This window comes from Moschus berezovskii, chromosome 2 (assembly GCF_049115385.1).
Source record: "Moschus berezovskii isolate FMDL1 chromosome 2, NW_MosBer_1.0, whole genome shotgun sequence".
Lineage (NCBI taxonomy): Eukaryota > Metazoa > Chordata > Mammalia > Artiodactyla > Moschidae > Moschus > Moschus berezovskii.
The window spans coordinates 104,660,547-104,682,527 of record NC_142461.1 but is presented as its reverse complement, the minus strand read 5'-3'; the positions used below and the strand labels follow the sequence as shown (position 1 = coordinate 104,682,527).

General features: G+C 38.5%; 1 protein-coding gene across 4 annotated transcripts in view; it reads left to right on the top strand.

The window, feature by feature from the left end:
- Positions 1-21,981, top strand: part of KCNH7 (potassium voltage-gated channel subfamily H member 7) — a 551,616-nt gene that overhangs the window by 462,347 nt on the left and 67,288 nt on the right. For all 4 annotated transcript variants that reach the window (XM_088829781.1, XM_088829779.1, XM_088829780.1 and 1 more), the window contains one exon: positions 15,476-15,901. In XM_088829781.1, coding sequence (XP_088685907.1) covers positions 15,476-15,901 — 426 coding nt within the window. The remainder of the gene's footprint in view (positions 1-15,475; positions 15,902-21,981) is intronic.

Sequence of the window (21,981 nt, the reverse complement as noted above, 5' to 3'; positions counted from 1 at the left end):
TTTGTTTGTTTGTTTTATCATTGTTTAAACATGGAGAAAACACTCCCAATTTTAGTAATTGGGCTGACCGTACCATAGTTAGGACCTATTTCTAAGTCCTAGAAAGACATTTTTCTTAAGCCTTTAGAATTTAATACAACAAGAAAATAATTTGTCACATAACCAACTTTCCTCTTATGTATCTTTGGCCACTTATGTCACAGGATAATCATCCAAGGAAAAATACATATTGGGTATTTACTGTATAAGCAGCAATGGATATGGTGTGGTTTGAAGTGAAAAAAAAAAAAAAGTACATATAGAAAACATGGTTAAACCCATCAGGAAGTTTAGAATATACTAAAGAATTTATGAGGTAATTCATACGTCCTCTGCAAAAGTTTGACTTCTGTTAAACCTTTTCATTTTGGAAGGAAGGAAGAGAGGGAAATAAGAAAGGAGAAAAAATATGGGGGAAGGAGGAAGGAAGTAAAAGAAAAATTGTTAATTTAACACCTGCTTCTGGTAGACTCTTTAGGATTTTCTGTGTAGAGGATCATGTCATCTGCAAACAGTGAGAGTTTTACTTCTTTTCCAATTTGAATTCCTTTTTTGTCTTTTTCTGCTCTGATTGCTGTGGCCAAAACTTCCAAAACTATGTTGAATAGTAGTGGTGAGAGTGGGCACCCTTGTCTTGTTCCTGACTTTAGGGGAAACGCTTTTAATTTTTCACCATTGAGGATAATGTTTGCAGTGGGTTTGTCATATATAGCATTTATTACGTTGAGGAATGTTCATTCTATTCCTGCCTTCTGGAGGGTTTTGATCATAAATGGATGTTGAATTTTGTCAAAGGCTTTCTCTGCATCTATTGAAATAATCATATGGTTTTTATTTTTCAATTTGTTATTGTGGTGTATTACATTGATTGATTTGCGGATATTGAAGAATCCTTGCATCCCTTGGATAAAGCCCACTTGGTCATGATGTATGATCTTCTTAATGTGTTGGATTCTGATTGCTAGAATTTTGTTAAGTATTTTTGCATCTATGTTCATCAGTGATATTGGCCTGAAGTTCTCTTTTTTTTGTGGCATCTTTCTCAGGTTTTGGTATTAGGGTGATGGTGGCCTCATAGAATGAGTTAGGAAGTTTACCTTCCTCTGCAATTTTCTGGAAGAGTTTAAGTAGAATAGGTGTTAGCTCTTCTCTAAATTTTTGGTAGAATTCAGCTGTGAAGCCATCTGGACCTGGGCTTTTGTTTGCTGGAAGATTTCTGATTACAGTTTCAATTTCCATGCTTGTGATGGAAGCATTCGTTTCATATGTGAAACAAATCTGACATGGTTGGGGGTTCCCCACCTCAACACTCTGTGGATTTAAGAGGCCGTTCCTTCCAGAAGTGTATAAATTAGCCTGGGATAGATCCTGCACGCTGAATTTACTAATTATGAAATGAGAAACCAAAACTATAAAGGTGGCATAGAAATACAAGAAACAGTTCTTAAGTGATCTTTTAAAACTTTGAACAGAATTACAGATTTTACCATTTGTTATAAACTGGTATATATAATTTAACCAAAACCATAAGAAAATTAGTATTGTGTGAATTCTGAAGCACTTTCAACATGTTGTAGGAATAATGTGGACTTCCTTGAGTTTTACACATTCATAAGTAAATAGTCTGTATCTCATGCCTTTGTTGGTTTTCTGTGAGCTGTATTTTCTGTGAAGTGAGCAGCTCTCATTCCTGTAACTCTTGTAATCCAGTCATTCGTGTGCCTCCTTCATGAGGATTCAGTACGGCTGTGGTGCTGTTATCCCTCTGATAGGAACTCTAACTCGGTATAAAGCCCCAAAGGTCTGTTACTTATTTTTATTTTATATTATACTATATTTTATTTACAGTGTTGTGTTTGTTTCAGGTGTATAGCAAAGTGATGCAGTCATATATATATCATTTGGCGAAATTTTAACTGTTAAGTTAATGTTTTTGGCATTGTGCTTTGTACCATTTATTAAATAAAAATTAAAAAAAAAAACACAACACCTGTTTCTGTAGAAGCCATCTTGTTTTACTTCTTATGGTTGTGTTGAGTTGATCTATAGACATTCTGTCTTTTTCTATTCGTTGCACTTCTGGGTCCCTAACAAAACTTGTCAGACCTCCAAAAAGAACAAATCCAGGAGGCAAATTGTAGCCTTCCAAGAACTTGTTACTAAAGTAAACAACTGGACTGGATTCTAGCAATTAGAGTCAAGTTTTACTGACTCTTAGTCATCAGACATGTCTCAACCAAGGAAAACCTGTCAACTGCAAATTTGGTAGGAAGGTCACAGTTGCTAAGGCTACTTGAAAACTGGATGTTCTCAACCTCAACAGAACAGCATTTCTCATTTGGAAAATTTGCAGGAATGAGAAACCATCTTTGAAGCCAGGTTATTTAAAGACAAAGCACAAGCCTTAGATTTTTAGTAGGCTATTCATCCTGTAAATACATTTGGACCTTTGAACAATACAGGCTTGAAATGTCAAGGTCCACTTATTCACAGAATTTTGTTTTAGTAGTAAATACTAACTCAGAATTTTTTTCAATAGAAATACTACAGTCCAAAAAAATAAATTAAAAAAAAAAAAGAAATGCTACAGTCCTGCACAGTCTGCCATTGGATGGGACCTTGGATACAGAGAAACAATGAATATAGAGAATCAAAGTTATACATGGATATTCAACTGGGAGTAGGGTTGATGCCTCTAACCTCTGTGTTGTTCAGGGGTCCATTGTCCTCAGAAAATCTCTGTCAATAATGAAGAAACAGCTCACCCGTGCTTCAGTCAAGACGCCTTCTTAAACTTTGAGCACATTTCCTGCTAGTGCCAACCCCCATTAATTTATTCGTCCTTTCCTGTCTAAATATTTCTTATTCTCTTTTGTCTTTCTTTCTTTCTTATTTCCTCTCACTTAATATTATAAATGTGTTTGTGGTTCTTGGAATTCAGAGACACATAGAAGTTTATGTCCTAAGTCAGGATTTTTAACTATTATAAGTCCTGTTCTGTTCTGTTCAGTTGCTCAGTCATGTCCGACTCTTTGCAACCCCATGGACTGTAGCCTACCAGGCTTCTCCATCCATGGGATTCTCCAGGCAAGAATACTGGAGTGGGTTACCATTTCCTTCTCCAGGGGATCTTTCCGACCCAGGGATCGAACCCGGGTCTCCCGCATTGGAGGCAGACACGTTAACCTCTGAGCCAGCACCAGTCCTAGATGACTTTAAAAATCCCAAAAAAGAACATAAACACATAGTCCCTGAGAAGTAAACAACACCACACACCTTAATTTTTTAAAAATAATTTCAAACCCACTCATATATCCCAAGGTAATACTTTGCATCAGATAATCATGTGCTTGCTCATATACAAACACGCACATTTGCATTTCTCCATCATCTTGGAATTTTTTTTCATTTTGTTGAAAAATATTTGACATACGTTTTTAAGACATATAGCATGATGGTTTAGTTTATATATATTGTGAAGTGATTATTACAAAAGGTTCAGCCAACATCCATCATCTCATATAGATACAATAAAAAGAAATCTCCTTGTGATGAGAATTTTATCCTGGAATTTTATGAAGATTCTTCCTAATTTTTTTTCCTTAAAATACATTAAGCCTGGCCTGTAGATGATACAAATACAGCAAAACCATACTAATGTTTATCTGAGTGTAACTGAATAAACAACCAGTGTGAGATAAGCAAAATAGTAGAATTATAGAATCTCAGAGATCGGCTGCACCAATTTTGTTGCATGTATAATTTCTACAGGATCCTTAGAAAGTATACTCAAAATTTAAAACAAATAGGAACTCCATAGATACTTACTGATTCATTTTTAAAAAGGATCATTTCATTACCCATAGTAAAATGGAGAATAGAGTAAAATAGAACAAAATAGAATATCGCTGAAGATCTCAAGAGTAATTTTCTCCAACAACCCATCAGATGTTCAGTTTCCTTTATGACAGGCATTCCAACAAGGCCGATTAAATGTTCCCTAGATCCATGACATGTACTGCTTTATGAGGAAATAGCCTATTGCTTGCTTAAACTGGGTCTTTCAAAGTGTTGAGGACTTTTAAAAAATAGTTGATTCTCTAAATTACCACTCTGTGTATTGACCCACAGGCCAATATAGCATAACAGATATTCATAAAGAAAAACATATTATATTACCAGCAAACACACATAACCATCTGTCTCCTGCTGTCTCTCTCTTTACATAGTTGACTTGCTCTAACCCATCAGAGAACTGGGTTCAGTCAATAATTAAATTGACATTGAATGTTATTTATAATTAAATTGACAGCTGTTCAAGTTAAATATGCCTAAAACATAATAGTAATACTCACTCACTGGATGTTTATAGTGAAACAGGAGTTATATGGAGAAGTTTACGTTTTTTGCCTTACTTAGTTTACAGATGCCTGTGAGGTGGAGAATGCTGTCCTCATTTTGCTGTTAAGAAATCTGATACTCAGGAGATTTTTGAAATGGCCATGGTAGAGCTGGGGTATGTAACTGGGTTGTCTTAGTCTGGAGTCTTGTTTATTCTGCAATATTTGACAGATTGTGGATTTCTAATTTCAAGTGGTCTTTAATTTTTTGTGCCCCTCATGGCCATCAGGGGCTTCTCTGGTGGCTCAGTGGTAAAGAGTCCTCCTGCCAATGCAGGAGACATGAGTTTGATCCCTGGGTTGGGAAGATTTCCCGGAGGAGGAAATGGCAACCCACTCCAGTATCCTTGCCTGGAATTCCATGGACAGAGGAGCCTGGCAGGCTACAGTCCGTGGCATCGCAAAGAGTCGGACATGACTGAGCGACTAACACTGATACTAATGTGGCAGGTGGCACTGGTGATACAGAATCTGCCTGTAAAGCAAGAGATACAGGAGATATGGCTTCCATCCCTGGATAAAGAAGGTCCCCGGGAATAGGAAATGGAAACCCACTCCAGTATCCTTGCCTGGAATTCCATGGACAGAGGAGCCTGACCATCGATAGTTCCTGGGGGTCACAAAGAGTGGGACACAGCTGAGAACAGAGGCACACATGCCGCTGCAGATAAGAACACAGGCCCTGTGGAGCCAGACAACCTTAGGAAGTTGGCTAGCCTTGTTATTTTAATCTGTGGAGTGGGAATAAACAATCAGTTCAGTTCAGTTCAGTCACTCAGTCGTGTCCGACTCTCCACGACCCCATGAATCACAGCACGCCAGGCCTCCCTGTCCATCACCAACTCCCGGAGTACACTCAAACTCATGTCCACAGAGTCGGTGATGCCATCCAGCCATCTCATTCTCCGTCGTCCCCTTCTCCTCCCGTCCCCAACCTTTCCCAGCATCAGAGTCTTTTCCAGTGAGTCAACTCGTCGCATGAGGTGGCCAAAGTATTGCAGTTTCAGCTTTAGCATCAGTCCCTCCAATGAACATCGAGGATTGATCTCCTTTAGAATGGACTGGTTGTATCTCCTTGCAGTATAAGGGACTCTCAAGAGTCTTCTCCAACACCACAGTTCAAAAGCATCGATTCTTCGGCAATCAGCCTTCTTCACAGTCCAACTCTCACATCCATACATGACCACGGGAAAAACCATTGCCTTGACTAGACGGACCTTGGTTGGCAAAGTAATGTCTCTGCTTTTTAATATACTATCAAGGTTGGTCATAACTTTCCTTCCAAGGAGCAAGCGTCTTTTAATTTCATGGCTGCAATCAGCATCTGCAGTGATTTTGGAGCCCAAAAAAATAAAGTCTGACACTGTTTCCACTGTTTTTCCATCTATTTCCCATGAAGTGATGGGACCAGATGCCATGATCTTTGTTTTCTGAATGTTGAGCTTCAAGCCAACCTTTTCACTCTCCTCTTTCACTTTCATCAAGAGGCTTTTGAGTTCCTCTTCACTTTCTGCCATAAGGGTAGTGTCATCTGCATATCTGAGGTTATTGATATTTCTCCCAGCAATCTTGATTCCAGCTTGTGCTTCTTCCAGCCCAGCGTTCCTCATGATGTACTCTGCATAGAAGTTAAATAAGCAAGGTGACAATATACAACCTTGACGTACACCTTTTCCTATTTGGAACCAGTCTGTTGTTCCATGTCCAGTTCTAACAGTTGCTTCCTCACCTGCATACAGGTTTCTCAAGAGGCAGATCAGGTGGTCTGGGATTCCCATCTCTTTCAGAATGTTCCACAGTTTATTGTGATCGACACAGTCAAAGGCTTTGGCATAGTCAATGAAGCAGAAATAGATGTTTTTCTGAAACTCTCTTGCTTTCTCCATGATCCAGCAGATGTTGGCAATTTGATCTCTGGTGCCTCTGCCTTTTCTAAAACCTGCTTGAACATCTGGGAGTTCATGGTTTACATACTGCTGAAGCCTGGCTTGGAGAATTTTGAGCATGACTTTACTAGGGTGTGAGATGAGTGCAATTGTCCAGTAGTTTGAGCATTCTTTGGCATTGCCTTTCTTTGGGATTGGAATGAAGACTGACCTCTTCCAGTCCTGTGGCCACTCAATAGCATTGTCTTAATTTCCTTTGTTGTCATACAAATGGCCAAAAACTAGGCGGTTTAAAACAACCTATGTTTACTCTTTTATAGTCCTGAAAGCTGAAAGTCTCAAATCTAGGTGTTAACAGGGGCACTTCTCTATTTGGAGGCCCCAGGGAACGTTTATTCCATGCCTTTCTCTCAGCACCTGTGTTTCTGGCAGTCTTGGTGTTGTAGGCTTATAGACACATCTCTCCAATCTCTGTCTCCATCATCACGTGGCATTTCCTCTGTGTCTGTCTCTGCGTTCTCTTGCCCTCTTCTAAGGACACTAGTCCTTAGATAGAGCCCCCCTTCAATCCTGTATGACCTCATCTTACCTTGATTACCTCTGCAAAGACCTTATTTCCAAATAAGGTCATATTCACAGATACTGGGCATTAGGACAACAGCATATTTTTTTCTGGGGACATAATTGAACTCTTAACAAGCACCTCCGATGTAAAAACTGTCATATTTAAAAGTGATAGTGCAAACTAAGCCTTCAGTAAATAATAGGCATTCAGTAAAGTTATGAGTTATTAGGATTGATAATACTATAGTTGACTCTGAGGCCTCAAATAAATTATTCAGCCTCTCTAAGTTAGTTTCCATGTCTATAAAAATGGAGATAACAATGTTTATTTCAAAGAGCTGTTGAGAGAATTGAATGTCATAATTCAATACCCGTTCTGGTAACTAATTCAATGTTAACGCTCCTCTTTCTCCAAGAGATAGCATTGATGAGCTGAACAGGTATTCTCTCAGGAGTCTAGAGTCATCAGGTGCATCGTATTTCAAGGGAAAAAAAGCAGGGGCCAAAATAGGCTGACAGAGGACGTTGAGGAGGGCAGCTCTGCTCCTCCCAGTGCCAGCGGTGGCGGCTGCAGCTGAAGTGTGGTCTCCTCTCCTCGAGGAGGGAGGTGTCAGAAAAAGCCCCTCAACCCCCGTTGTCTTCTTGTCAGTGATAATGATTCTGGGGGTTCCTGGGCAGAAAGAATCTGAGCAAAGTGAGCTTGAGCCTATCCATTCCTTTGTGATTTCTTTACTCCTTACTCTCTCCGCCCTTGAAAAAGTCACCAAACTAATGAGTGTGCAGGTTCGTGTGATTTAGCTAGATTTAGATGTGGCTCTGTTGATCTTTGTAAGTTTGCACACTATCATTGTTAACACCAGTGATGTGACTTTATTAAACTAAACCTCAAGGGAGAGCAGAGGGAAGAGACGAGATACACTGTGGACTTGATATTTTTCTCTTGCCTGTTTGAGATCTTTGTCTTATTAAAGATTCAAGTATTAGAGTAATATTAGCACCTGAAACTAATAAACCCTCATATTATTGAGGTGCATGTGTGCTCGGTCATGTCCTACTCTTTGTGACCTCATGGACTGTAGCCCTCCAGACTCCTCTGTCCATGGGATTTTCCAGACAGGAATCCTGGAGTGAGTTGCTGTTTCCTACTCCAGGGGATCTTCCTGACCCCGGGATCAAACCTGTGTCTCCTGCATTGGCAGGTGGATTTTTTAGCACTGCACCACCTGGGAAGCCCATATCACTGAGGCTTGCCACAATATTGTATTTCATCCTCAAGCAATAGTGGAAACTGGTGTTTCTGTGTAATGAATAATTTCCTCCACTTAATGATTGGGTGACCCAGGTTTCCTACACTTGATGACTCCCCTACCCCATAGGATTTAAGGACCTGAAGACTTAGAAGCATTTGGTTTTATGCCATGGAAGGAAAAGAAGAGTGAATAAGGAAGGACACACTTGCTTGGGTTTGGCCAAGAAATGCTATTCATGACAGATGGCTATAGTTAGATGCAGATGGAGCGAGTAACATAGTGTTGGCTGGACAGACACATTCTAGCCACAACTCTACTCTTTGGAGGGTAGAACAACAAATTTTGGCAACAGCAGCTGTTTCTATCAAAATCCTTTCTCTCATGAACTTTCTGTCTTGTCACTTTCTTAAGCTTGTCTTTTTCTTAAGCTACAAACATGTCCATTCAACTATTTTGAGTGTGTACTATGTATATTCAGGTAAATTGCTAAGCCCCAGGAATATTCCCTTGCCTTTATTCTCCATCCCACATTTTAGTTATTTCTAGTGGATTCTCTCTGTCTGTACACCCTCCTGGCAAATGAGTCCACTTTCCAGAACTTCAGGCTCTGTCGCTACAGGATGAAGTGTCAGACTCCAACCTCCTCTGGAGCCCAGTCCTAGACCATCTACCAGGCACCTCCGTGAACTGGTATCTGGCACATTTATCTCAAACTGTCCTATCTAAACCCTGTATCTCTCTGTCCCATCTTTAAGGCTATTCTTCATTCTTCTGTGATTTTGAACTGGTGTGCCTATTGCTTCTTTTCCAGATTTCCATTTTTTCTTAAATTGCAGCTGCTGCTGCGAAGTCGCTTCAGTCGTGTCCGACTCTGTGCGACCCCATAGACGGAAGCCCACCAGGCTCCCCTGTCCCTGGGATTCTCCAGGCAAGAACACTGGAGTGGGTTGCCATTTCCTTCTCTATTTAAAAACAAAGATGAAATAAATGGAGAGAAGAGTGCCTGGGTACAGTTTCCAAGAGAAAAAAAAAAGAGAGAAGAGGCTGATGAGGAAGAAACGTTAGGCCAGAAGGCATCTGGTATCAGCAGCAAGGTGATACCCCAAGCTCCTCAGATGAGCTGCTACAGGGGAGGGGCTGATTCACAATTAATTGAATATGGAGCCAAAACCAACGGCCACTGCCCAGCTAGCTGTGGTGTGGAAGTTAAAAGGAGTTTATGGTTCTGGAAGAACCTGTCATTTTTTAATATGCATATATTGAAGTAACATTAGAGTATTATAATTGTTTAAGATATTACCTAACCTAATTCTTTCATATTCTGAGAGTCACACGTTTTTTGAGAAGAAGAAATTTTTCATATTAACATACACGGAACATACAAAAACAAAGCACTAAACCTGACATTTAGTTAGATGACTCCTATTTTAACAAATTCATACAATCTTCAGAATCCAATCCACACACACAGATACACATGTGTGTGCACACATAAACACGCACATGATTAAATGTCTAAGCTTTAGAAAATTATTTGAATACAGAATGCTGCAGTGATCCTACTACCTAATTTTAGAATTTTATTTATTTAAAAAATTTCCTATGCTACAGATTTGATTTATTGTGTAACTGTTTTTCATCTTTTTGTTTAAATATCCTGATAATCATCCATGGAATTACTTGACTAAGTGAAAATACTCAGGTTTTGCTTTATTTCTCAAATCAAGTGCTTAAAAGCCATGGGAGTTTCTTTTCTGATGCTATATAATCTATCTGATTCATTTTGTTACTGACTATTCTTGATAGATAAAAATATAGCTGGCCTATTAGTTAACTGCAAGTCCCGAGTTAAGGATAAATAACAGATGAGCAGTCTCTACCAACACCTCAGCATGGTGTTTAACAGCTGCCAAAAGTACTGTATAATCTTTTGGAAGGCTTAATCGTTCCCTATTGCACTTTTCAAAAAGGAAGAGTGGTTATTAATCCTGGTGTTTGCACAAAAGTTTCACAGTAGATCTTCATTGAATAAATAGTGCTATTTCCTATGAAGATTTTGGTTTTATATAACACTTTAACCATTCAAGGTTAAACAAATAGTAATGTGCTAGCAAAGAGAAAAACTGTACTTAGTAAAGAAAACCATATTTTAGGCTGCATTATACTGTGCAATTAATTGGTGGTTTGAGGAAAGAAAATGTGTCTTTTTGGAGACCATGGAGTTCCCCTTTTTTATACAGTGAGGTTTCTTCCCTCCTTTGCTTTCTCTCTTAAAAGAAAATCCTTACAATAGTTCAATTAATCATGTTTTATTTTTCTAAAATGTGCTATTTCTCAAATGTGTGGGAGAAGTCGGCTCTTAAAGAAATGTAATAGACTAATAGACTGTGTAGCAGACTTTTTCTCTTCAACCATTGACCACTTAGAATCCTACTTACCTTTTTTTAGAACAACTACTTACTTATCTAATATTTTATTTCCACCAGAATGACTCCCAAGCACTGTCATAATTAATTTTATTTTCTTGGGAACTTACAATTCACACATTTATCCAATTCCAAAGTAAGTATGAGGTGTCATTATCAAAGATACATGCATTTAAATCAATAGGGCAATTAAAATAATATGAAGGGAAATAGAAATAACGGTGGTGGTTTAGTCACTAAGTGTTGTCCGTCTCTTAACACCCCATGGACTGTAGCCTGTCAGGTTCCTCTGTCCATGGAATTTTCCAGGCAAGGACACTGGAGTGGGTTGCCATTTCCTTTTCAAGGGGCTCTTCCTAGCCCAGAAACCTCTTGCATTTTCAGGTAGATTACCGCTGAGCCACCAGGGAAGCATTTGAAATAATAGTACTGAATTCTAAACTTATATAGGTTTTCTCAAGATAAAAAAAGTAACTGTAAGTAATGAAATAATTCACTATCATTTTTTAAATAAAAAGGTATGAAAACTTTTGATATTTCGAGAGATCAATTTTTTACTAGAAATGAATTATAAATATATATAATGCAAATATTTACAAAAATGACATTAAACAACATAAAAATTTCATTTCGTTTTAAGAGGAAAGAATGCAGAAACAAGCTTCTTATATCAATCCAGAAAAAAGTTTGAATATGAAATACTGATAAAGTATTTTAACAAGAGGCCTAACCTGGTGCGTCTTGAAAAGTGGCTGTATTTTAATCTAAGTTGGTGAGCAGTGTAGCTAAGTATACTCAGAGAAATGGGCATCTATAGACTTAGCATGTCCAACTATCTTCTTAAAACATAATTTGTCCCAGCCACCAATTTTACAAAATTTAAGGAGAAACAGTTCAAGGCTGGGCATCACTGGGATTATGTGTAGGATCCACGGACTGAATAGAAATAAACATAATATGACTTAGATGTATGGAGAGCAAAGTAAACATTCTGTTGTAGAAAAGGGAATTCCAAATTGCCTAACAAGGAACCAACTCAGTTCGATAGGAGTGAGACCCTGTGATATGTGTAGGCCCATCCTCAATATGAGTTTGAGCAGGCTCCAGGAGTTGGTGATGGACAGAGAGGCCTGGCATTCTGCAGTCCAAGGGGTCGCAAAGAGTCAGACAGGACTGAGCAACTGAACTGATACTGATCCTCAATATCTTGGCCTTTTCTGAGTGAGATTTTACGTTTCTTTTTATTATTACTATTATTACTGTAAACAGTTTAAACATATTGTAAAAATAGAGAGAATTGTGTATACCTTCGCCCTGTTTCAATAAAAGACAACATACATCTATTGTTGTTGCATATAACCAGACTTTTCCATTCACCTTTCCCTTCCCTCATTCTGGATTTATTGGAACCCACCTCATATAGTATTTCATCCACAAATATGTTATTATGTATCCCTAAAACTCTCAGACTAGTATTTAAAACATCACACAATATCATTTTCACATCTAAAAACAATACTTGTTAACAGTTTCTGTGACAGCTTATCTCCAAGATGGCTCCAGTCGATCCCTTCTTTCCACACTCCTGCCATTCCCCTATCAAAAGGTAAAGTCTAACTCACCACTTTTTTAGAATGTAGGCTAGGCCAGGATTGCTTTCAGTTCAGTTCAGTTCAATCGCTCAGTTGTGTCCAACTCTTTGAGACCCCATGAATCACAGCACACCAGGCCTCCCTGTCCATCACCAACTCCCGGAGTTCACTCAAACTCATGTCCATCAAGTTGGTGATGCCATCCAGCCATCTCATTCTCTGTTGTCCCCTTCTCCTCCCGCCCCCAATCCCTCCCAGCATCAGAGTCTTTTCCAGTGAGTCAACTCATCACATGAGGTGGCCAAAGTATTGGAGTTTCAGCTTTAACATCAGTCCTTCCAATGAAAACTCAGGACTGATCTCCTTTAGAATGGACTGGTTGGATCTCCTTGCAGTCCAAGGGACTCTCCAGAGTCTTCTCCAACACCACAGTTCAAAAGCATCAATTCTTCGGCGATCAGCTTTCTTCACAGCCCAACTCTCACATCCATACATGACCACTGGAAAAACCATAGCCTTGACTAGACAGACTTTTGTTGGCAAAGTAATGTCTGCTTTTTAATATACTATCTAGGAATGATTGCTTTAACCAATAGTATATAACAGGAGTAATTCTCTACCACTTCTAGTCCTTAACTTTAAGAGGACTAGATAGTTCTACTTCTCTCTTGGGAGTACTAAACATCCATATAAGATATCTTGAAAGTGAAAAAAAAAGTGAAAGTGTTAGTCACTCAGTCGTGTCTGACTCTTGATGACCCTGTGGACTGTAGCCCACAAGACTCCTCTGTCTATGGGATTTCCCAGGCAAGAATACTGGACTGGGTTGCCATTTCCTACTCCAGGGTATCTTCCCAGATCAGGAATTGAACACACGTCTCCTGCGAGTCTCCTGCATCACAGGCAGATTCTTTACCACTGAGCCACCAGGGAAGCCCCTTGTACATATTTACCTAACATTATAAATAAGAATAATATAATAATCATTGGAGTTATGTACTAAGTATTTCTTTTGGAAAGGAGTCTGTGTTTTATTCAAATTGAGTAACCCTTACCTAAAGAAGAAAGCCTGAGGTTCCAATCATGCCACATTAGGTCTTCGGCTGCCATTCTTCACCACTACTCCCTTGCATTTTATCCATCAGCAGGATAAGGCGGCGTACAGTTCCTGAACACACAATATAGCATTTTATGCATCCCTTCCTTTGCTCGTTCTGTTTCCTCTGCCTGTAGGTGCCCGTTCCATCATCCCCAACCACTTCCTACTTGAAAGCTCAGTTCAAGTGCTATCTTTTCCTGAAATTCCTCTATGAAGGCTGCTCCCCCACCCCACCAGCACTACCATCAATCTCAGGAGCTGGGTGGACCCCAGTAGGGCTCCCATTTTCTTGTTCATATTTCCCCCAATAAACAATTGATTCTATGATGTCAGGAACAATGTCTTCATAATTTTTCAGACTCCCCTCTTAGCACAGTAGTCATCCAACTGTTATATGAAAGTTTGCCTACTTGGGTTGCAAAGAGTTCTACCCACAGTTTTTACATCTCAAGGGCAATTCTAAGATGCTGGATGTACTCTAACATACACTTCTGCTAAAACAAGTATTCAAATTGTCCATTTGGAAAATTGGTACTAAGAGTATGAAACTTAATCAGGAAGCAAGCTCAGGATATATCCATATCTTTAAAAATAGCTTTCTTTTTCCTTTGGATGATTATCTACCCTTTTTTTTAATGAGAGAAATTCGTGACTTCAGGGAGTTGGGAAGATCTCAGAAATTTTAGTTATGCTTTGCCAGAGTACACTGAGTGCACAGAGGACTCTAACGAGAAAAGGAACTGAGAAGGTAGAGCAGGTCTATATTTTAGGTGACTTTGAGAGTCAAGATAAGGTTTTGGATTTTGCTTTCTAAATACTGAGTAGTTCATGGTTTTTGAAAAAGGAACATTACATAATGATACCTTACAAGATGATCCATTCCTTCCAGACCAAAATATCATACACTGGTTTTTATACAAAGCATAACAGGATAGAGTTGTCTGCACTTTTGAATTGACAGATTATCTGAACATTATTCTTATTTTGATATCGGGTGTTACATATAGATATTGATAAAAATCTTGGTTTCTGAAGATATTTAGTATTTCATAAACAGTGAAATCACATTTTTCAGAGTTCTCGTCTACTAATAATTCCTATCATTTCTCATAATAAAAATTCCTTTTCCACCATATAAGTGTTGTTCAGATTTATTCTGGGCTTGCTCTCATTTCTTTATTATTTTTTTCCAAAGCTAATTGAATCAGTATAGCTGTTAATCTAAAAATAGTTTTGTCCATTTTAACTGAACTATGATTGTATTTAAAAGTCTGGTTGTATCTCACTTGGGGTTATTTAACTTCTCAAATTCTTTAAATGGCCCATTACATGTGAAAAAAAGATATAGTATATGGCAATTTCATATGGTATATGAAAATGAGATTTAAAATTGAAATTATTATAATCAAGTTAAAATCTGCATGGGAATTTTCTACTGAGTAGGGTCACAATTCAAGTTTAGTTCTCATTTTCTCATATAAACTGAGACTGTAAAGGTGAATGAATTAAGTCCTTGCAATGCTTTATTAAATAAATCTTAGAGTTTAAGTAGCCTTGGTGGCTGAGAATCTTGCAGCCTTTCCAGATCAATAGTCTGAATGTCTCCTTGCACCATTCTTTCTACACAATTCCCTAAATGTGATGAAGGAGTTCAAGTGAAAGTATCATTGTCTCAAAATATAAAATACTCCTTCAGCCTTTTAAGGAAAAGACTCATTTTGTTTATTTTAATCTCATGTCACTTTTTCTAATATTAAAAAATATTTGCAGGTGAGAAAATTTTAATTGATGATTTGAATGAATTAGGTTTAATTTATCAAGGCTTAATAATAAATTAAATATATTTAAATTAAATAAGACCATGGATCCAAGTAGGTTGTTTCTTAAGTTTGAAAACTGAAATGTCCATGTATCAAACTGATTTTATGATTTTCTAAAAATAGCAATGTGTTTTATTTCCAAAGGAACCAGTAACCATTCCTTAGTACCTCAGGGACAATATTCACTATTTTTTAGTGAAAATTATATTTATCAAGGAATGTCAATGAAGTTTTCTGGGGTCAAATATACTAAATTGTGGGGTTCCTTTAAATGTACATATTTCATAATTACATGAGTTTTTTCTAAAAGAATTTGCCATATGACTTAATATTTTTATAGGTTTGAAGATTAAGTGATCATATTTTTATGTAGTGTATGGTTCTTTTTTCTTTATTCAGGTTCTCTCTTTAGGAGCAGATGTTCTTCCAGAATATAAACTGCAGACACCACGCATCAACAAGTTTACAATATTGCACTACAGTCCTTTCAAGGCCGTCTGGGATTGGCTTATTCTTCTGTTGGTCATATACACTGCTATATTCACTCCCTATTCTGCAGCCTTTCTCCTCAATGACAGAGAAGAACAGAAAAGACGAGAATGTGGCTATTCCTGTAGCCCTTTGAATGTGGTAGACTTGATTGTGGATATTATGTTTATCATAGATATTCTAATCAACTTCAGAACAACATATGTAAATCAGAATGAAGAAGTGGTAAGTGATCCAGCCAAAATAGCAATACACTACTTCAAAGGCTGGTTCCTGATTGACATGGTTGCAGCAATTCCTTTTGACTTGCTGATTTTTGGATCGGGTTCTGATGAGGTAAGAGCTGCTTAAGAGTCTTATTTTCTAAAAAGTTGAAAATATAAAGTGAAGCTATTTTAACTATAAAATAAGTTGTTGCTTTACAAATTTCTATATCTCACAGATAAAATTCATTTTCAACTGGAAATGCTATAAAATGAAATGAAACCTTTTTGCCATTGCAAATGATTAGCATTTGTTTTTTCTATTTTTGCTAAGAAACAGTAAAGACTATCCTTTAAAAAAACAAATTAAGCTTTGAGACAACATGTTTCATTCTGTGCTTAGTCACTTATTCATGTCCAACTCTTTGAGACCCCATGGACTATAGCCCACCAGACTACTCTGTCCATGGGGATTCTCCAGGCAAGAATACTGAAATGGGTTGCCATTCCCTCCTCCAGGGTATCTCCCCAACCCAGGGATTGAACCCAGTTCTCCCAAATTGCAGGCAGGTTCTTTACCATCTGAGCCACGAGGGAAGACCATGGCATATTCCCAGGATGTATAATTTCTACATATTAACTTTATAGATATAAAACTATCTAAGATGAAGATGCATCTTTCTTTCTTAATTCATAATTGTGGTTTGTGAGAGGAAGGAATTATTTTATGTTCAAATTATGTGTAAGAGGAATCTTCTGAGATGTTTCATCCAAAACTCTTTCTCTTAAATAATATCTAGGTTTGAAAATACTTCTTGTGTCCCCAATATCTTATAAAGTTGGAAATTTTAAGTAAATTTGACAAGTGAATGTGCATTTTCTGGATAGAGAGGCCATAATTTTAATCAGATTCTTCTCAAATGGTTCTTTGGACCAAAACAAATCATGTTCTCCTAAAATCTCCTCTATTTTATTGCCACTGTGTGTGTTGTGCTGTGCTTAGTTGCTGAGTGAGTGAGTGAAAGTCACTCAGTCGTGTCCGACTTTTTGTGATTCTGTGGACTGTACAATCCATGAAATTCTCCTGCCCAGAATACTGGAGTGGGTTGCCATTTCCTTCTCAAGGGGATCTTCCCAACCCAAGGATCGAACCCAGGTCTCCCACATTGCAGCAGATCTTTACTATGCTTAGTTGCTAAGTTTTTGTAAATAAATTTCCTGGATTCTCTAATGGAAAGGTTTACAGAAGTTGTGAAAGTAGGACTAGGGGATTAGATTGAGAAAGATAAGCTTGGTGTTTTGAATTTTTAAGATTGTTTTGGGAATGCCCTGGTGGTCCAGTGGTTAAGACTGCATGCTTTCACTGCAGCCTGATGTCTAACTGCTGTGGTCCCATGATCAGTCCTTGGTCATGGTCAACTTAAAAAACATGCACAAGCTAGAAGTTAAGAGTTATGTTTTATGCAGTGGGAATTTTTAGGACTTTACATCATACCCAAGAGAAAGCATGTCAAGTAACCCTGAGAGAACTGCTCTGAGGAGGTGAGTGGAGTAGCCAGATTATATAGTTTTGCAAAAAAGGGCAGGTAGTCTGATCAAAAGATTATTTAACAATTTAATTATTGTTAATTAAAGTTAAGGAGTTTGTTGTTGTCACTCAGTCACGTCCAATTCTTTGCATCCTCATGAGCTGCAGCACTCCAGGCTTCCTTGGTGTTCACTATTTCCTGGAGTTTGCTCAGATTCATGTCTGTTGAGTCAGTGAGGCCATCCAACCATCACATCCTTTTCCTGTCCTCTTGCCCTCTTCTCTTCCTGCCCTCAATCTTTCCCAGGATCAGGGTCTTTTCAAATGAGTCAGCTCTTCGCATCAAGTGGCCAAAACAAAGTATTTGAGCTTCAGTTAAGGAATTTAGCACTTTTCTATGTACGGGAAGATGTAAGAGGCTGGGCTCACTGAAATCATTCCTTTCATATTCATCAAAGCTGTCTGGGGCCAGTATCCTGTGTGTTTCACATCCTGAGTCCCTCAGGGTTTTCCGTAGGGATAGGCTGCAGCCTCCTGGCTATTGATTGCCGTGGCACTCTTGTTTATTGATATGGGAGGAAATATTCCTATTTTCAGTCAGGGAACTAAGATTCCACACCACACAACATGACCAAAAAGAAAAGAAACAAAAGAAACTAAAAGTCAGGGTCCTTTTCCACTTAAGAGGTTTTTCCCAATTGCTCAGCAGGTATAGAATCTGCCTGCAATGCAGAAACATAGGAGATGAAGGTCTGACTCCTGAAATCCCATGGACAGAGGAGCTTAGTGGCTTACAATTCGAAGGGTCACCAAGAGTCAAATATGACTCAGCAACTGAGCATGTTCCAAGTCCATCAAGAGCTCACTATCTTTTTTTTCCAAGAGGAGATCAGATATCACAAAAAAAACACCCTCTGTAGATGGTTGCTACTGACCAATTAGGGCTTGAGGGCAAGAGAATCATCCTTAGCTAGGGGGACAATAGGTTTAGAGGTAAATTGTCTCCCATAGAACATGCCCATCAAACTGGATGAATAAAGAGCAGGTTAGTTAAACAATATATTCTTCCTGGATTCTACAAAACTTAGACAAAGGCTCAACTCTCCTCATCTATAAGGATGATAATATTACTTCCCTTCTTAAGTTTTTTTTTTTTTTAATTTGAGAGTAATGAAATAATATATGTAAAACTCAGCAAAATACTCAAAATCAGCTGCTGTTAAACTACTTGAAATTTTAATGTTAGATAATCCTAACTTTGTTTTTTAACTAAAGGGCATGAAAGCAAAATAATTCTTTATCAGTATTTATCTTTATGAACCTCTTATTATGGGTAAATCCATATCAATTCAGTTCAGTCTCTCAGTCGTGACCGATTCTGTGCGACCCCATGAATCACAGCACGCCAGGCCTCCCTGTCCATCACCAACTCCCAGAGTTCACTCAAACTCATGTCCAGAGAGTCGGTGATGCCATCCAGCCATCTCATTCTCCGTCGTCCCCTTCTCCCGCCCCCAATCCTTCCCAGCATCAGAGTCTTTTCCAGTGAGTCAACTCGTCGCATGAGGTGGCCAAAGTATTAGAGTTTCAGCTTTAGCACCAGTCCTTCCAATGAACACCCAGGATTGATCTCCTTCAAAATGGACTGGTTGGATCTCCTTGCAGTCCAAGGGACTCTCAAGAGTCTTCTGCAGCACCACAGTTCAAAAGCATCAATTCTTCAGCAATCAGCTTTCTTCACAGTCCAACTCTCACATCCATACATGACCACTGGGAAAACTATAGCCTTGACTAGACAGACCTTTGTTGGCAAAGTAATGTCTCTGCTTTTTAATATGCTATCTAGGTTGGTCATAACTTTCCTTCCACGGAGTAAGCGCCTTTTAATTTCATGGCTGCAATCAGCATCCGCAGTGATTTTGGAGCCCAAAACAATAGTCTGACACTGTTTCCACTGTTTCCCCATCTATTTCCCATGAAGTGATGGGACCGGATGCCATGATCTTAGTTTTCCTAATGTTGAGCTTCAAACCAACCTTTTCATTCCTTCTTTCACTTTCATCAAGAGGCTTTTGACTTCCTCATCACTTTCTGCCATAAGGGTAGTGTCATCTGCATATCTGAGGTTATTGATATTTCTCCCAGCAATCTTGATTCCAGCTTGTGCTTCTTCCAGCCCAGCGTTCCTCATGATGTACTCTGCATAGAAGTTAAATAAGCAGGGTGACAATATACAACCTTGACGTACTCCTTTTCCTGTTTGGAACCAGTCTGTTGTTCCATGTCCAGTTCTAACTGTTGCTTCCTGACCTGCATACAGGTTTCTCAAGAGGCAGGTCAGATGGTCTGGTATTCCCATCTCTTTCAGAATTTTCCACATATTGTGATCCACACAGTCAAAGGCTTTGGCAACGTCAATGAAGCAGAAATAGATGTTTTTCTGGAACTCTCTTGTTTTCTCCATGATCCAGCGGATGTTGGCAATTTGATCTCTGTTGCCTCTGCCTTTTCTAAAACCTGCTTGGACATCTGGAAGTTCATGGTTCACATATTGCTAAAGCCTGGCTTGGAGAATTTTGAGCATGACTTTACTAGCGTGTGAGATGAGTGCAATTGTGCAGTAGTTTGAGCATTCTTTGGCATTGCCTTTCTTTGGGATTGGGATGGAGACTGACCTTTTCCAGTCCTGTGGCCACTGCTGAGTTTTCCAAATTGGCTGGCATATTGAGTGCAGCACTTTCACAGCACCATCTTTCAGGATTTGAAATAGCTCAACTGGAATTCCATCACCTCCACTAGCTTTGTTCATAGTGATGCTTTCGAAGGCCCACTTGACTTCAAATCCATATAATTACACCAAATAAGTTCCTACTGATAAAGAGTAAAACCTCACTCTTTCAAATTTTAAAATATGTACACCAACAGTAAATAAATTTCAGCTTAGTGAAATGAAAGAATGGGTAACAAATAAATAGACAAATAAGATTGTTATGGGAAGTTAATTTACTAATGATGTTTCATCAATAGCAATCAAACAAGTGAATATTAGAATATGCTGATTATTCTAGGATAATTTCTAGATTGCAACACAATTGGTTTAGCTTCAGTTACTATATTACTTGAAAATAAATATTTCCTAAAATAAATAATTCAGGTTATCACTGTTTCAGACAGAACTTCGAGTGAGCTGAAACAAGAGTAAATTTATGTGGTTCACATTAGTCTAGGATGAAATAATCTCGGAGGGAAAAATGGTGTTTGGATAACCTTTCTCATATAATGTCAGAGAGAAAGTGAAGTTTGCATCAAGAAAAGCAACACCAGTTCCTTACTCTGTTACGTATGATTTCCTGGGTTCCCCCATGTCTCCAAACCTGGTCCTCACTCTTAAAACGTGATATGATATGGGAAGGATCCTTGCTTTGGAGTCAGACATACCCGAGTTTGATTCACCTCTGTGTCACTAACTTGCTATATTTAAGCAAGATATTTAACTCATTTAAGATTTCATTTCTCTTCTGTTATATGAAGAGAGGTAGATTCTTGTGATATCTAAACATAAAGCAGTGTATGTGAAAAGACTAGACCAGTACCAGCTACACAGTAATAGCTTGCCAAAGGTTACTCTTTTATCCATCCCATCCCTTAGAATTAAATCCCTGTTATTTTAATAAGTGTTCCTTTTAAAACTTAAATGTTATCACATTAATCCTTAAATACCTTAATTATCCACTTATTCAACAAAGATTTATTAAGTGTCTACTATCATATAGTAGTTATTAGATTAGCTAGTTGCAGTTAGGATTCCTGGAAAAATAGGACATATAAAGGAAATCTTTTGAGGACAGTTTTCAAGCAGGCTACAGTCCATAAGATTGCAAAGAGTCCAACACAACTGCGTGCACACACAAGCAACTCAAATTGTCTTGCAAAGCACAGGAGCTCGGGGGGGGTGTGGTAGGGAGAAGTATGTGGACATCAAAACTAGCAAGTGGGAGGGGTGGTCTGAAAGGAGCATAAAGAATCAACTATGAAGGATAACAAGACCAGTGATGGATTGGATTGTATGATACATTTCTCAAGAGTGACAATGAAGATACTCTTTTCTATGCAAACTATATTTTATAATTATAATCAGGCCTTTCAAGATATAGTGATATTTCAGAATGAAGTTTTCCCCTAAGGGTATAATATATCATGTTGTTGTTGTTCAGTCATGTCCAACTCTTTGAGCCATGAACTCTAGCCCACCAGGCTCCTCTGTCCTTGGGTCCTAGGTAAGAATACTGGAGTGGGTTGCCATTCCCTTCTCTAGGCAATCTTCTTGACCCAGGGATCATACCCACATCACCTGCATTATTGGCAGATTATTTACCATCTGAGCCACCAGGGAAAAAAGAAATACTTTCAGAGTAAAAAATCTTACATTCACATGGGTTAATTTGGGAAGTTTCATCATATGAATATGAAGGAAAAAACTTCTTTGGATTTTGGTCCCCAAATTGAATGACAAGATCTAAAATCACTAAGCTTAAGGTCATTCTGATGAGGGGTAATCTAGTTCAGTGTTTTTCAAACTGAGGGTTCGTGGAGGTGCCTGAGATTCCGAGAGACCCTCAAGGATTGACAGCAAGACAGGCTGATAAGACTCAGAAACATCCACCTCCAGAATACAAAGAGTAGCC